We start from the raw sequence: 16,867 nt of genomic DNA, 5'->3' as shown, positions 1-16,867 counted from the left end.
GTTGCAGGCAGCTCACTGCCGGGATTAGTGTGTACTTCACCACTGAGACCAAATTTTCTCACGGATTAAAAGAGTATATTCTTATACTTATACTTATTTGATTCGCAACGTGCGCATAAAAACATGGCGAGGTATGTACAAACAGGCCACACTGAGGAAAAAGCACAGACTGCCTGTCGTGGGAGCTGCAAATGTCTATTTGCACTTTTGCATGTCATGCATATGCATTCGTAGGAGGATCAGGGGGAAAGTGGAAGTATCGTGCAGACACAGGGGAGCAGAAGTGCTAATAGTGATTGATTAGGTATTCTGCCATATGTATAAAAAAACAGCACGTCTGTTTTGTGGTGAAAAACTTGCGCCTGTTGAAAGCGGTTAAATGCATCAAATAGAGAAACTTAATTCAGAGCATCGGTTTCTATCATTCTACCAAAAGCTTGTTTGCTTTTTAATATCGTATTTTCACTTTCACAGCATCCACGTCCCAATCTGCTGGACTAGTGAAGTCATAGCCCTACTCTTCCCAATCTGCTAGACTAGTTAAGTCATAGCCCTACTCTTCCCAATCTGCTAGACTAGTTAAGTCATAGCCCTACTCTTCCCAATCTGCTGGACTAGTTAAGTCATAGCCCTACTCTTCCCAATCTGCTGGACTAGTTAAGTCATAGCCCTACTCTTCCCAATCTGCTAGACTAGTTAAGTCATAGCCCTAGTGTACGTGCAGTAAATAGTTCAAGTATTTTTTAGTAGATTAGTAGAACTACTAGGCCTACTCTGTATGTCGCTGCTCGTTGACAGCTGTGGGCAATTAGCGTTGTAGAGGGGGCGGGGCCGGACGGTGATGAGCGCTGTTTACGTAATGAAGTGACAGCTTAGTAAATTCCACGCAGTATGGCAAAGCACAGCGTTGGCTTTCTGCGCATAGAAAAACTCGCTCTTTGTACATCCGGCTCTCAATCGCACACTGGTGTGTTAGAGGTTAACACATTCTCCCTCAACAACACACACACACACACACACAGACACACACACACTCACACACAGACACACACACACTCACACACAGACACAGACACACACTCACAGACACACACACACTCACACACACTCACACACACACACACACACACACACACACACACACACACACACACACAGACACACACACTCACCCACACACACACACTCACACACACACACACACACACACTCACACTCACACACTCACACACACTCACACACCCACACACACACACTCACACACACTCACACTCACACTCACACACCCACACCCACTCACAGACTCACACACACACACACACACACACACTCACACACACACACACACACACACACCACACTCACACTCACACACCCACACACACTCACACACCCACACACACACACACACACACACACTCACACTACTCACACTCACACCCACACCCACTCACAGACTCACACACACACACACACACACTCACACACTCACACACTCACACACACTCACACACTCACACACTCACACACCCACACACACACTCACAGACTCACAGACTCACACACACACACACACACACACACACACACACTCACACACTCACACACTCACCGCTGGATGATCCCTGCCCAGCGTCTTCTCTCTGATAGCCAGTGCGTCGTTCAGCAGGTTTGCTGCCTCTTTGTACTTGTTCTGATCCCTATGGGGCAGAGGATGCACACACACACACGCACGCACGCACGCACGCACGCAGGCTTCACCATTAAGCAAACACTGCCAATTGTCTTTGGCCCCAAACTACCAGGGTCCCCATAAGCACCTTATGGTTAAGCTCATTTGTTTTGCTTTTCATTAATTAACCACTCTGAAAAACACATATACGAAGGTAAATATATTTACACACACACACACAGCAAGGGTCAGGTTGAACACACACACACACATTATCACACACAGCGAGGGTCAGGTTGAACACACACACACAGTGAGGGTCAGGTTGAACACACACACACAGTGAGGGTCAGCAGTTTGAGAGCCTGTCACTGACTCTGACCCTCAGCTGTCTCTAGCAGGATCACAATGCTGCCTGTTGTAGAGGGCTCACAATAGACCGTACACACACACACACACACACACACACACATTGTACTGATTATTCTGCGGTAGACACCCAAATGCACACACTGTGTTTGTAGGCAGCTGCAGCACATTAGCACTATGTAATGGTGCTGCTGTGTGTGGGGCTCTCTCTATCTTGAGCTTGGTGCGTGTGCGTGCGTGCCTGTAGACGAGGGCGAGGATGTTCAGCAGGGTGCGTGTGTGTGTGTGTGTGTGTGTGTGTGCGGGCTGCATGGCCTCCAGACTCCAGGGGCTAGGATGTTGAGCATGGTGCGCAAGGCGCGGTGTGCTGGGCGCATGCGCATGCACTTTTACCCAGAGCCAGGATGTTGAGCATGGAGCCAGGATGTGTGTGTGCATGGTGCGGCGCGGGCGTGTGTGTAGACAGAGCCAGGATGTGGAGCATGGTGCGGTGTGTGAGACGTGCGCTAAGCGCGGTAGACCTGTAGACGAGAGCCAGGATGTTGAGCATGGTGGCCACGCCGGGTGGTCGTGGGTCGACGCCTTCTCCAGGTCCTCGAGCCTCGCTTGCAGAGCGACGCCACCTCGTGAGCTTACCCCACGCTGCATTGGATCACCAGGTTGTGCAGCGTGCGCAGACGCGCCGGGATCTCGTAGCCCCCCTGCTGAGCCGCCACCGCCGCCGCACTGCTGCTACTGTGGGGGGGCTGGACTGGAAGGAGGGAGGGGGGGAGAGAGAGGGAGAGAGAGAGGGAGAGAGGGGTTACAGACAGATAGTGAGCAGGATGTAACACGCTATGCAATCATAATTCCAAGATTCACCTGCCTCACTGGTGTACCTGTAGCATTGTGTTAGCATCAGCATTGAGCCTTACTGCTGGGTGTAGCATTGTGTTAGCATTAGCAGTGAGCCTTACTGCTGGGTGTAGCATTGTGTTAGCATTAGCAGTGAGCCTTACTGCTGGGTGTAGCATCGTTAGCATTAGCTGCAAGCCTTCTCTTGCGTTCCATTTGTCTGCCCGAGTTGGTCACCGAGCTGTTTTCAACAGGAAGTTACAAAAGGAACGTCCAGGGAACGCCCAAGTTAATTGCCAAGATGGATGCGCCCATTAACAGAAAATGAGAGCCGTATATATTCTTTGTTTATTAGCAGTTCTGTCAGATTTGTGTCACATTAAATTAGTCGTAGAAACAATAGTGTCAAACCTCCATCTGTCGCTATGTCATTTGTTTGTGCAAAACACTGTGCAATCCTAGCATTGCATCAACATTAGCAGCAATCCTTACTGCTGGGTGTAGCATTGCGCTAACATTAACAGCGAGCCTTACTGGTGAAGCATTGCGCTAACCTTAGCAGCAAACCTTACTGCTTGGTGTAGCATTGCGCTAACATTAACAGCGAGCCTTACTGGTGAAGCATTACGCTAACCTTAGCAGCCAACCTTACTGCAGGGTGTAGCATTGTGTTAGCATTAGCAGCCAACCTAACTGATGGGTTAAGCTTTGTGTTAGTATTAATAACCACCGACTTATAGCTGGCCATACCCTCATCGATCTTTTGGAAATTCTGACCTCCGACAGAGGAAAAATGACTTGAACGCAAAGTTGGGTCGGATTTTTTGCTCATTGACTCGTGCGGAAGTCTTGTGCCCCGAGGTACCTGACTTGACGTCACTATCAAATTCTCCAACCACGGTGGCCTCCCTCGGGTCCTCTGAGTTTACGGCCAGCATGAAGGCACTATTAGCATTAGCCACTATTAGCATTAGCAGAGAGACATACTGCTATTAGCATTAGCAGAGAGACATACTGCCAGCATGAAGGCACTATTAGCATTAGCAGAGAGACACACTGCCAGCATGAAGGCACTATTAGCATTAGCAGAGAGACACACAGGCAGCATGAAGGCACTATTAGCATTAGCAGAGAGACATACTGCCAGTATGGTATAACGTTAATGTTAGCAGAATGACTTCCTGCCGAGTGTACTATAACGTTAGTGTTAGCAGTTCGCAGAAAGACTTACTGATGGGTGTAGTATGATTAATGTTAGCAAAGAGATCTACTGTCGGGTATAGTGTATGATTAATGTAGCATAGTGTTAGCGTTAACCGGGTATAGTGTATGATTAATGTAGCATAGTGTTAGTGTTAGCAAAGAGACTTACTGTTGGGTATAGTGTATGATTAATGTAGCATAGTGTTGGCGTTAGCTGGGTATAGTGTATGATTAATGTAGCATAGTGTTAGTGTTAGCAAAGAGACTTACTGTCGGGTATAGTGTATGATTAATGTAGCATAGTGTTAGCAAAGAGACTTATTGCCAGGTATAATGTATGATTAGTGTAGCTTAGTGTTAGGATAGTGTTAGCGTTAGCATAGTGTTAGCAAAGAGACTTACTGGCGGGTATAGTGTATGATTAGTGTACCATAGTGTTAGTGTTAGCAAAGAGACTTACTGCCGGGTATAGTGTATGATTAATGTAGCATAGTGTTAGCAAAGAGACTTATTGCCAGGTATAATGTATGATTAGTGTAGCTTAGTGTTAGTGTTAGCAAAGAGACTTACTGGGTCCAGGCTCGTCCTGGTCATCAGGAAACAGGTCATCCAGAGTCTCCCTACCCGAGTCCGAGTCTTTGTCATCCTGAAAGAGAGGGGGGTACAAATACAGTACATTTGCTTCTGCCAATCTTAACTTGAGTGAGTGAGTGAGTGAGTGAGTGAGTGAGTGAGTGAGTGAGTGAGTGAGTGAGTGAGTGAGTGAGTGGAGTGAGTGAGTGAGGAGTGGAGGAGGAGGAGTGAGGAGGAGGAGTGAGTGAGTGAGTGAGTGAGTGAGGAGTGAGTGAGTGAGTGAGGAGGAGTGAGGTGAGTGCAAGGCGGCAGGCAGGCAAGGCGGCAAGGCGCGGTGTGTGTGTGCATGCATACCGTGGGGCTGAGGTCCTGGTCGTATTTCTTGAGCTGGTTCATGAACTCGAGATGCTTCTTCTCCTCGTCCAGCTGGGCCACGCCTTGCCGGGCCGCTTGCTTGCTTCTGCGGTTGGCCAGCTCGTCTCCAAGAGCCACTGGTTCTCCTGGCACAGACGACGCACCTGCGCCCGCAGCTTCTGCTTCTCTGCCTCCACCACGCTCAGGTGACCCGACAGAGCCAGCATCACCTGCGCGCGCACACACACACACACACACACACACACACACACAGTGAGCAATCCCATAGATAGATAGATAGATAGATACTTTATTGATCCCCAGGGGAAATTCAAGGTCTCAGCAGCAGCAAACATACAACACAAACACATTCTTTAACAGCAGAAAGAGTAATTAAAGTATATAATATAAAAACACTACTAAGCAGTAAGGACAGTAGAAGAAGAATATGCTAAATATACTAAAATACAAATTATACTAACACTTAATACAAATATATAAAAATATACTAAAATACAAATTACAAAAGACAAATTATACTAACTAACACTTAATCTAAATCATTCTAAAACAGTATCCACATAGTGGTGATTAATAAATCAGAGGCATGCTTTGCAATGACTGAGGCAGGACTCAGCCTGTGATTCTCTGTGCATAGTAAGGTATGGTAAGGTGCTCTAAGGTGCTCTGTGTGAATGAGTGTCATGGTGGTAGTGCAATGGTGATAGTTGTCATGGTGATAGTGCAAATGAGTAAGTCAACAGTGCAACAATGCAGAAATAAAGTAAAGTCTATATATTTAACTATTTAAGAAAATGTATAAGTGTGGCCACAGTTCGGCTGTGGCATGGAAGGGGGGGGTTATGCATATGTGCTAATGTGCTAATATAGCACGCAAACAGTGAGGCATAAAGACATGGCTTCTTCTTCAGTTTACAGCTGACCTTGTCTTCTACTCCCTCCTGTCTTTGTCACGGACAGACTTTTCCTCTCGAACACTGACAGAGGTCATCTCCGTAACGTTCCCTCAGTCATAAACAGATCTGTCATCTCCGTAACGTTCCCTCTCAAACATCTATCTCCCCAGAGAACCTCTACTTCTTTCAGTCCAAAATCCATCATTTCCACTGGTACCTCTCTCCCTCCATCTTTCCTCTATACTTCTCTCTCTCTCTCCCTCCATCCATCCCTCTCTCTCTTCCTCCCTCCCTACATCCCTCCTTCTCTCCATCCCTCCCTCGGTCCATCCTCCCTCCCTACATCCCTCCTTCTCTCCTTCCCTCCCTCCCTCTCTCCCTCCATCCATCCCTCTCTCTCTTCCACCCTCCCTCCTTCTCTCCCTCTCTCCATCCCTCTCTCCCCTGTCTCCAGAAGTCTCACCTGTGCTTCGCTGAGTCCGAGCTCCAGCATGTCAGGGAGTGTGGATGATGTTTGTTTGTCGTCCTGGGCATTGGCCTTTCATGGTGTTTGAGGCAGGCACTCGATGTTCCGGACGAAGTCCCCTCCAGGATGGCCTGCAGCCTGGCTCGCAGCGCCTCCAGCCCCTGCACCACCTCCCGCGTCCGAGCCACCAGCTCCTCCTGCGCCACACACACCTCGCCGGCGCCCACACACACCTCCGCACCCTCCGACACACACACCGCACTCGACATGTCCTCACGCATCCTGCACAGAGAAGAGGACGCACCTTAGTGGGAGTGTGTGTGGAGACAGTCTGTGGAAGTGTGTATAGTATTAGAGTGAGTGAGTGAGTGTGTGTGTGTCTGTGTGTGTGTGTGGCAGATGGTGTGTGTGTGAGAGAAAGTGTTAACCTATAAAACCTCCTGATGTGTTCTTTCCGGCTAGAGCGTGACCATCAGACATTACAGAATACACACACACACACACACACAGTGCAGAAATCTCACACACACACACAAACACACACAGTGCAAAACTCACACATGACACAGACTTCATACAGTACACACACACCTTCTCACAAACACTGATATGGATTCCAGAGTAGAAGCTTACATCAGTAAGGCCCATTCCCAAGCGCACACACACGCACACACACACACTTCGCAGACATATGTAAGAGGATTAGGGTTACAGGAGGCTGTGGTGTCATGTGCACATTAAAGCTGCTCAGAACCTCCACCTCAACGTGCTGTACATAGTACACCTCATACCTACATATTACACCTGCATTTTACACCTGCATACTTGCATACTACACCACATACCTGCATACTACACCTACATACCTGCATACTACACCACATACCTGCATACTACACCACATACCTGCATACGACACCTGCATACCTGCATACTACACCTGCATACTACACCTGCTAACTACACCTGCATACCACACCACATACCTGCATACTACACCTGCATACCTGCATACTACACCACATACCTGCATACTACACCACATACCTGCATACTACACCTCATACCTGCATACTACACCTGCATACTACACCACATACCTGCATAGTACACCACATACCTGCATAGTACACCACATACCTGCATACTACACCTCATACCTGCATAGTACACCACATACCTGTATACTACACCTGCATACTACACCTGCATACTACACCTCATACCTGCATACTACACCACATCACATACCTGCATACTACACCTTCATACTACACCACATACCTGCATACTACACCTGCATACTACACCTGCATACTACACCACATACCTGCATACTACACCTGCATACTACACCACATACCTGCATACTACACCACATACCTGCATACTACACCACATACCTGCATACAACACCTGCATACCTGCATACTACACCACATACCTGCATACTACACCACATACCTGCATACTACACCACATACCTGCATACTACACCTGCACTACACTCCTGCCTGCATACTTCACACCTTCATACTACACCTGCATACCTGCATACCTACACCTGCATACTACACCTCACATCACATACCTGCATACTACACCTTCATATTACACCACATACCTGCATTACTACACCACATACCTGCATACTACACCACATACCTGTGATACAACATCCATACCCAGACATTACACCACATACCTGCATACTACCACCACATACCTGTGATATTTCACACCACATACCTGCATACTACACCACATACCTGCATACTACACCTGCATACTACACCTCATACCTGCATACTACACCTGCATACTACACCTGCATACCTGCATACTACACCACATACCTGCATACCACACCACATACCTGCATACTACACCACATACCTGCATTCGACACCTGCATACCTGCATACTACACCACATACCTGCATACTACACCTGCATACTACACCTCATACCTGCATACTACACCTGCATACTACACCACATACCTGCATACTACACCTCATACCTGCATACTACACCTGCATACTACACCACATACCTGCATACTACACCACATACTTGCATACTAGGGGTGTCACGATTCTCCAAATCCTCGATTCAATGTAATTTTCTATTTAAAAATATTCTCTATTCATGATTCGATTCGATTTTCGACCTTTTTTTAAATATTACTATTGCATTTCTTACTCTTTTTGGCCTTTTCCTAATCTGTTTCGGGGGGCTTTTATTTTGAAACCGTTCCAACCGCGAGGTTACAAAAACAGAACTAACATTAGGCTAAAACAGAGACGTGAACATAGTGAAATGAAACAACACAGAATGATAATTTGATTTGTTTCATACTAATTCCGGAAAATATTCCAAGGTTAGTGTTCATGGAATATGTACAATGTGCATTTTAAGCCTTAAAGTAACTTTGGACTGTAACTAGATCACCTTTTCACTTGCTAAGTTGAGTAGGCTAAGTTAGTTTTAATTGCATACTACACCTCATACCTGCCACACACATGCATACTACACCACACACATGCATACTACACCACACACATGCATACTACACCACACACATGTACACTACATTACATACCTACATACTACACCACTTCTTTGCATACACACTCCCCTGACCCTTGCATACTACAACTGTTTACTAGGCATAGTACACACTCCCCTGCATACTACAACTGTTTACTAGGCATAGTACACACTCCCCTACATACTACAACTGTATACTAGGCATAGTACAGCACACCAACAAACACAGGCCCTCACCAGCCCAGAGGCCCCCTATACAAACTCAGAGATGGAGAGAGAGAGGGATAGATGGAAAGAGAGGGAGAGATGGAGAGAGAGAAGGAGAGAGAGAGAGGGAGGAGGGGGGAGAGAGAGAGGGGGCAAGATGGAGAGAGAGGGAGAGATGGAGAGAGAGAGAGAAAGATGGAGAGAGAGAGAGAAAGATGGAGAGAGAGAGAGAGAGAGAGAGAGAGAAAGATGGAGAGAGAGAGAGAAAGATGGAGAGAGAGAGAGAGAGAGAGGAGAGGAGGGGTGAGATGGAGAGGGGGGGCAAGATGGAGAGAGAGGGAGAGAGAAGGAGTGAGAGAGAAAGAGGGGGAGAGTTTGAGCATCACCATGGGGACACCAGGTCTCGATGATGCTGATGTTGCCATTTGAAATGTAAATCTTCTGTTTGAAGTGTTGCCGTGGGGACACAGTTGTCCCTTTACCTCTGGGGCAGAGTGTCTAAAAACAAACAGGCTCCTCCCACCCACTCTGCTGCTGCCACTCTGCATGTCCCTGCTGGGGACCTGTAGCCTCATAGCACAATAACCACACACACACACACACACACACACTTTCACTGTCCCCCAGAGCTCTTCAAGCACAATAACCACACACACACACACACACACACACACACACACACACACTTTCACTTTCCCCCAGAGCTCTTCAAGCACAATAACCAACCACACACACACACACACACACACACACACACACACACACACTAGGTGTAATGGAACAGCCAGATGAACTCAAACGGCATGAGCGCTAATGCTTTGGTGCATGAATTTACACGAGAATACACGGTATAAAAATACATAAAACTAGTGTGCGAGATCGAATTAATGTAATGCGCCAGTTACTGGCATTAAAAGGAGAATTCGTGTGATATTGACCTAAAGTGTGAAACATGATACCGAGTGTGAACGCATGTCTCATAGCCCATCTTGGCTTGTCCCCCACCACTCAAAATCTGGTGGCTAGTTAGCCGATGCTACCAACAGCTTTTTCAATAGTGGTGCTTCGCACGGGCTAGCCATACAAATAAATCACTGTTTTTACACCCATTTACTTAGGCTCAATGTATCTCCACACTTCATTGGTAGACTTCCGACGGCCCCGACATTTAAAACGAGACATTGAGAACTTTGAAAAAAGCACTGGTAGTTTACTTTACAAGGCGATTTATACAGACAGTATCTTCACGAGTTTAGCGTTTGCAGCCATCTTGAATTTAGTCACGATAAGTCGAAAGCAACGAAGTAGAATGAACAGGCGATAAGGGATCAGGATTCAAAATAATTCAGTGGAAATGCATGGATTCCAGTTGCTGCTACTGAAGCTGGAAACCATGCATTTCCAGCATCGCTAATATCGGCTAACTAAGCGCCAGATTTTTGGAGTGCAGGGGACAAGTCGAGATGGGCTATAGGACAATGCGTTGCCACTGTATCATGTTTCAATACCTTTGGGTCAATATCACACCGAATTCTCCTTTAAGTGGCCTACGTCACCGGGGAGTTATGGGGAGTTCTTTAGCGACACCTAACCCTAATCTAATACCATGTAGCTCTGAAGCTCTGATTGGGCGGCTTATGTTTTTGTCAGATTAGATGGGTCGAGTCAGTTAGTCAGAGATGGCAGCACTAAGGTGGCGACCAGAGTTAGAGGATCCGCTGGCGGTCTCTTTAAAGATCGCAAGTTTGAAGAACTTTAGTTAAGTTACAGTAGTACAGGCAAGGAGAGTGGTAAAGATGAAACTGTGTCGGTAGTTGTTCAGCAGTTGTTGGGTAATATTGGTGGAAATATAACATACTACACATATTTGAAGCCATCACCCAGATGATGTAGATCTAGGCTACCTACCAATCACTGAAACGAGAAAAAAAAACTTCCCTGCACTTCACAAGCCTTTGGATACACATACAAATAGGGCCAAAACCTATGGCTTAAATCAAATGATTTCGTAATGACAGACAGCTATGTAAATCGAAAGTGGTAATTACCTTTATGTTGGAGTAACTTGCTTAACTTCTCACATAAGGAGCTGGTAGTGTTAAGTGCGCAGACCAGTAAAGAGAGATGTCAGCTAACCGGGCTAATAAACAAACCATGCCGCGGTGAGTTAATGCATTGGAAGGAACAAAGTCCGCGTGACTTCTAGTTGTAATCTGTTTATGCTGAATAGAAGAACAATTTTGTTTTTTTTAAAGGGAAAATAGTGTGATATTTTCACCCAGTTAGTAAGGCTAGATTATTACTGTACACACACTGAAAATATTGAGGAGCAGGCCAGCGAACCCTTCCATATACAACTAAATACAGATGTTGAAGGTCTTGCTTAAGTGGATTTTTTAAACATCATTATTCTATAATGGCAGCACCTTCAGAAAAAGAGATGCTGTAAGGCCTATTTTCCAGTTTTATAGCTGATTGTCTTATTTTTGTTTTACAAGTTACAGATGGGGTCTGGGTACTTATTGTACTATTTTAGCCTACATCTGCCCACACACTTCGGGCTATTTGCAGATAGCTCAGGGGAAGAGACTGTATGACACTAGGTGGTACAGCCCTGAGACATGCACAATAAAAAAAAAAAATGCTTTTCTGCATTTTGTTTTTGCTTTTCCCTCCATTGTACCGAACTTCATTACCGGACTGTGATGTCGAACGAGGTATGAACGAACCCGTGACTTCTGTGTACCGTTACACCCCTAACACACACACACACACACACGCACGCACATACGCCACGCACACACACGTACGGACACACACACACACACACCACTCTCATACACACACACACATCTCTCATACACACACACACACATCTCTCATACACACACACACACATCTCTCATACACACACACACACATCTCTCTATACACACACACACATCTCTCATACACACACACACACACTCTCTCATACACACACTCTCTCATACACACACACTCTCTCATACACACACACTCTCATACACACACACACACACACACATCTCTCATACACACACACACACTCTCTCATACACACACTCTCTCATACACACACTCTCTCATACACACACACACTCTACACACACACACTCTCTCATACACACACCACTCTCTCATACACACACCACTCTCATACACACACACACACACACACACTCCTCTCATACACACACACCCACTCTCTCATACACACACACACCACTCTCTCATACACACACACACCACTCTCTCTATACACACACACACACACATCTCTCATACACACACTCTCTCATACACACACTCTCTCATACACACACTCTCTCATACACACACTCTCTCATACACACACTCTCTCATACACACACACCACTCTCTCATACACACACCACTCTCATACACACACACACACACACACACACACACTCTCTCATACACACACACCACTCTCTCATACACACACACACACACACACCCACTCTCTCATACACACATACACACACACACACTCTCTCATACACACACACCACTCTCTCATACACACACACACACACACACACACACACACCACTCTCTCATACACACACACACAACTCTCTCATACACACACACACACACACACACCACTCTCTCATACATACACACACACACACACACACACACACACACACACACACACCACTCTCTCATACACACACACCACAGGTCAGTAACAGCCAAAGTAGATAAAAGCATGCTGAGTAAAAAAGAGGAAGCTGTGGTTTTGCTGAGCTTCAGATTTAGTCAGATCTTGAGCACTGTTACACACACACACACAGTCAGATGGTGGGCAGTGTTACACACACACACAGTCACCCCAGTATGAGCCCCCCACCCCCCAAAACCTGCTGACAACTTCCTTCCACTGCGAACAGGAAATAAGGAATAAGCATGAGGAATCATGCCCCCCTCTCACACACACACAGTCACACACACACACACTCTGTCTCTCTCACACACAGTCACACACCCACACTCTGTCTCTCTCACACACAGTCACACACACACTCACTCTCTGTTTCACAGTCACACACACACACTCTCTCTCTCACACACACACACTCTAGGACAGCGTTTCTCAAACTGTGGTCGCGACCCACTACTGGGTCATGCCAGGTGGGACACTAAATGACGCGAAAAAAATGAGTTTTTTTTTATTTATTTTTTTTATCTGAAACCTAGGCCCAGGTAGCACCCGATGTGCAATGGAGGCACTGTGTTATTCATAGGGAAGCACTCGTGTCAAAGCAGCTTAGTTAGTCCAACCTGAATGAGATTTTGAACGAGGTTGTGAATTTCATCAAAACCCGGCCCTTAAAGCGGCGTCTATTCTCGCTGCTTTGAGGAGGGAGCTGACCAAAAGGCTGTACTGTTTCACTGAGGCAAGGTGGCTTTCGGAGTAAAAGTGCTGTCGGCAAGCATGTTTGAGCTCTGAGTCGCCTCTTCTTGGAGGAAGAGCGCATGTTTGAATCTGCAAGCACATTCACTAATGAACATTTCTTGACGAAGCAAGCCTATCTTAGCGATATATTTGGAAATGAATTAATGAACATCACACAAGGAGAGAGGGATGGAGGGAGAGAGGGAGGATCAGAGGGAGGGAGAGAGAGAGGGAAGGAGAGAGAGAGGGAGAAAGAGAAGTTTAGGAGAAAAGATAGAAAAGGCAACTGGTTTAAAAGCAACAGGCACTGGAAGACTGAAATACACCAAAAACTAAACCCTGTGCACAGTTTCTCTGGGAATACCGAGCTACCTCTCTGGTGTTTTGGTTGGTCCTTAGTTAAAATATAATGTTTGTTGTTTTGGACAAAAGTGTCTGCTAACAATTTGAAATATAAACATAAACAAATGCAATTTCCTGAACAATTGCTGACTGCATCTTTAAACGCGCGTGCGTGCACGCACGCACACACACAATAACAACAGCAACAAACACCAACAGCACACACACACACACACAATAACAACAGCAACAAACACCAACAGCACACACGTCTCACAGCCCAGGCCCATTACACACCTGTCAGCTACTCTCTCTTTCACTCACTCACTCACTCACTCACTCTCACACACACACACACACACCTCACAGCCCAGGCCCATAACACACCTGTCAGCTACTCTCTCTCTCTCACACAGTGTTGTGGGGAAAAGGGCAGGCTTCACGATTTCATTTTAATATAATTGTGTTTGTGTGTTGTGGTGAAAAGGGCAAGCTTCACATTTTCATTGTAAAACTGTAAATCAGGTTTCTATGCCAAGTATACTGGCGTATACAAGGAATTTGGTCTCTGCATTAATCCCAACCTGTGAACACACACAGCACACAGTGAACACAGTGAGGTGAAGCACACACTAACCCGGAGCAGTGAGCTGCCTGCTACAGCGGTGCTCGGGAGCAGTGAGGGGTTAGGTGCCTTGTTACAGCAGCGCTCGGGGAGCAGTGAGGGGTTAGGTGCCTTGTTACAGTAGCGCTCGGGGAGCAGTGAGGGGTTAGGTGCCTTGTTACAGCAGCGCTCGGGGAGCAGTGAGGGGTTAGGTGCCTTGCTCAAGGGCACTTCAGCTATGCCTACTGGTCGGGGATCGAACCGGCAACCCTTCTGTTACAAGTCCGAAGCCCCAACGGCTATATAACTGTGTGTATGTGTGTGTGTGTGTGTGTGTTGTGGGGAAAAGGGCAGGCTTTGCGTTTTCATTTTAATATAACTTTGTGTGTGTGTGTGTGTGTGTGGTGGGGAAAAGGGCAGGCTTTGCGTTTTCATTTTAATATAACTGTGTGTGTGTGTGTGTTTTCATTTTAATATAACTGAATCACAGCGCTCCTCTCTATTGACACCCCAGCCTGGTCAAAGCAGCTGATGTGGATGTGACTGTGTTAGTGTATGTGTGACACAGTGTGAAAGTGCAAGCAGTGTGTGTGTGAGTGAGAGTGTGTGTGTGAGCGAGAGAGAGTACAGTATGTGTGTGAGTGTGTGTATGGTGATGCAGTCCCCTGGATTTATAGGTCATTGATTGCCCAATTGAGGACCAGCTCTCCCATTCAGGCTGCTGCAGAGAAGATGGATATGCAGCTGCTCACACACACACACACACACACACACACACAGTTCTGCATCCAGGCCAACACAGACAGTCATTCAGAGCTGGACTCCCCCTGAATTTCAATGCCATGCAGTCAAGCAGTCATCACCTCAGGCACTCCATCGAGCATCTCTCTCTCTCTCTCTAAATGGCAAAAGCTCCTCTCTTTCCTACAGAATCCATGTCTGCCCTGCCAGGCTGGCTCCAAGCACAGGCGCAGTCATCCCAGGCATGCAGACAGCGATAGAGTCTGCTGCTTCATTAGAACTCGAGGAGGAAGATAAGAAAAGCCCAGTCATGATTTAATGATGCATCGCGTCGCACGCTGCCCAATAAACTACCATGGTCCAAAACTAACTCGCTCACACAGAAAGTTGTGTCGTTAGCTGGTCTGAGAGCTGACCATATTGAGCCTGATGAACGGATGTGCCAATTGAGCTGATTAGTTGCCTTCCACCATGCAATGTAGTTCTGCCGCTATCGCAGGCGAGTTAGCTCTCTGCGTCATTAATGTTGTTAAATATAAAACCAAACCTGGAGCACCAGCGTTCACGAGCTGTCCAACAAAGTCAGGTATTTGGAATTCAGCATTCAGAAGTCACCAGCTAGCTTTACTTTTCCTGTTCTGTCGGACTAACCCGTGCAACCGGTCTGTCCTCCTCCAACGACCGCTCCGACTGCCATGGCTACCGACTGGCATGTAAACTAACGTCAAGACAGTTAGCAAGCAAGCTAGCATTAGTCTAGAGCTAAATACAAATCAGCTTGTTTTGGATTTGACTTCCACTACGAGTGTTCACTATAGCGCAAACAATGAAACCAGTTTGACCAAACAATCAATACAGAACACGTAACATATTACAGAATTAGACAGCAACAATGTTAAAAACGAAGGCAGTCGTTAATCATAGAAGTGGTCAACATCCTCATCTATTTCTAACTGACAAATCCACAAGCGAGGATACTTATTAGCTAGCTGCGCAAGCCTTACCGTTCCGCAGGACATCCAGATGCCAGACTTTCTGACAGGGTGTGTTGTTCGGCTTGGTTCCAGACTCTCGTCACGCAGTACAGAAATTCTCAAAGTTCCGCCTCACCGCCGTGTCTGTGGTTAATTATTTTATGCCGATTAACCGGCTTAAACAAGAATCGCTGGTGCCCTATCTTCCGGACTCCGGAAGGAAGCACTCCAGCCGAATAGTGTGGTTTGTATGGGATTGATAGCTATGCTAGCTAGCTTGTCACTAAATTAGCTACAGCTAATGTTACCTATTTAAGGATAACGTCACCTTCTAAGAGCGAAACAGCTAGCTAGGTAGCTTTTCGAGACTGTGACAGAGACTAGTTAGGAGTGGAGACCATTCTTTAGTTTACATGAGCACAGCGAGTTTCTTCTGAAGTTGTTCCCAGGTCTGACAGCACCAGACGCATCTGTCTCTCTAATCCGGCTGCGTGAAAATGGCGTTGAGTTGCGTCGCGCGCGCCCCACAGCCGCCTCTTCCTTAATCATGATGTCATTCCAAGATTAAAGGAGAAGTGGTGAACGACCGAGTTTATAATGACTTACCCAGACAA

At 46.6% G+C, this 16,867-nt stretch overlaps 1 protein-coding gene across 1 annotated transcript in view; it reads right to left on the bottom strand.

Moving 5' to 3' along the window:
* klc1a (kinesin light chain 1a) overlaps positions 1-16,745 on the bottom strand; it is a 43,502-nt gene extending 26,757 nt beyond the window's left edge. The window contains 10 exon segments of the mRNA XM_048250404.1: positions 1,613-1,700; positions 2,563-2,602; positions 2,605-2,643; positions 2,646-2,792; positions 4,649-4,724; positions 5,006-5,137; positions 5,140-5,235; positions 6,386-6,505; positions 6,508-6,670; positions 16,284-16,745. Coding sequence (XP_048106361.1) covers positions 1,613-1,700; positions 2,563-2,602; positions 2,605-2,643; positions 2,646-2,792; positions 4,649-4,724; positions 5,006-5,137; positions 5,140-5,235; positions 6,386-6,505; positions 6,508-6,669 — 900 coding nt within the window. The 5' untranslated portion in view covers position 6,670; positions 16,284-16,745.
* Positions 16,746-16,867: the final 122 nt, after the last annotated feature.

Source organism: Alosa alosa, chromosome 1 (genome assembly GCF_017589495.1).
Source record: "Alosa alosa isolate M-15738 ecotype Scorff River chromosome 1, AALO_Geno_1.1, whole genome shotgun sequence".
In the NCBI taxonomy this organism is placed as follows: domain Eukaryota; kingdom Metazoa; phylum Chordata; class Actinopteri; order Clupeiformes; family Clupeidae; genus Alosa; species Alosa alosa.
The sequence above is the reverse complement of the archived record's forward strand: the minus strand, read 5'-3'. Positions and strand labels throughout refer to the sequence as shown.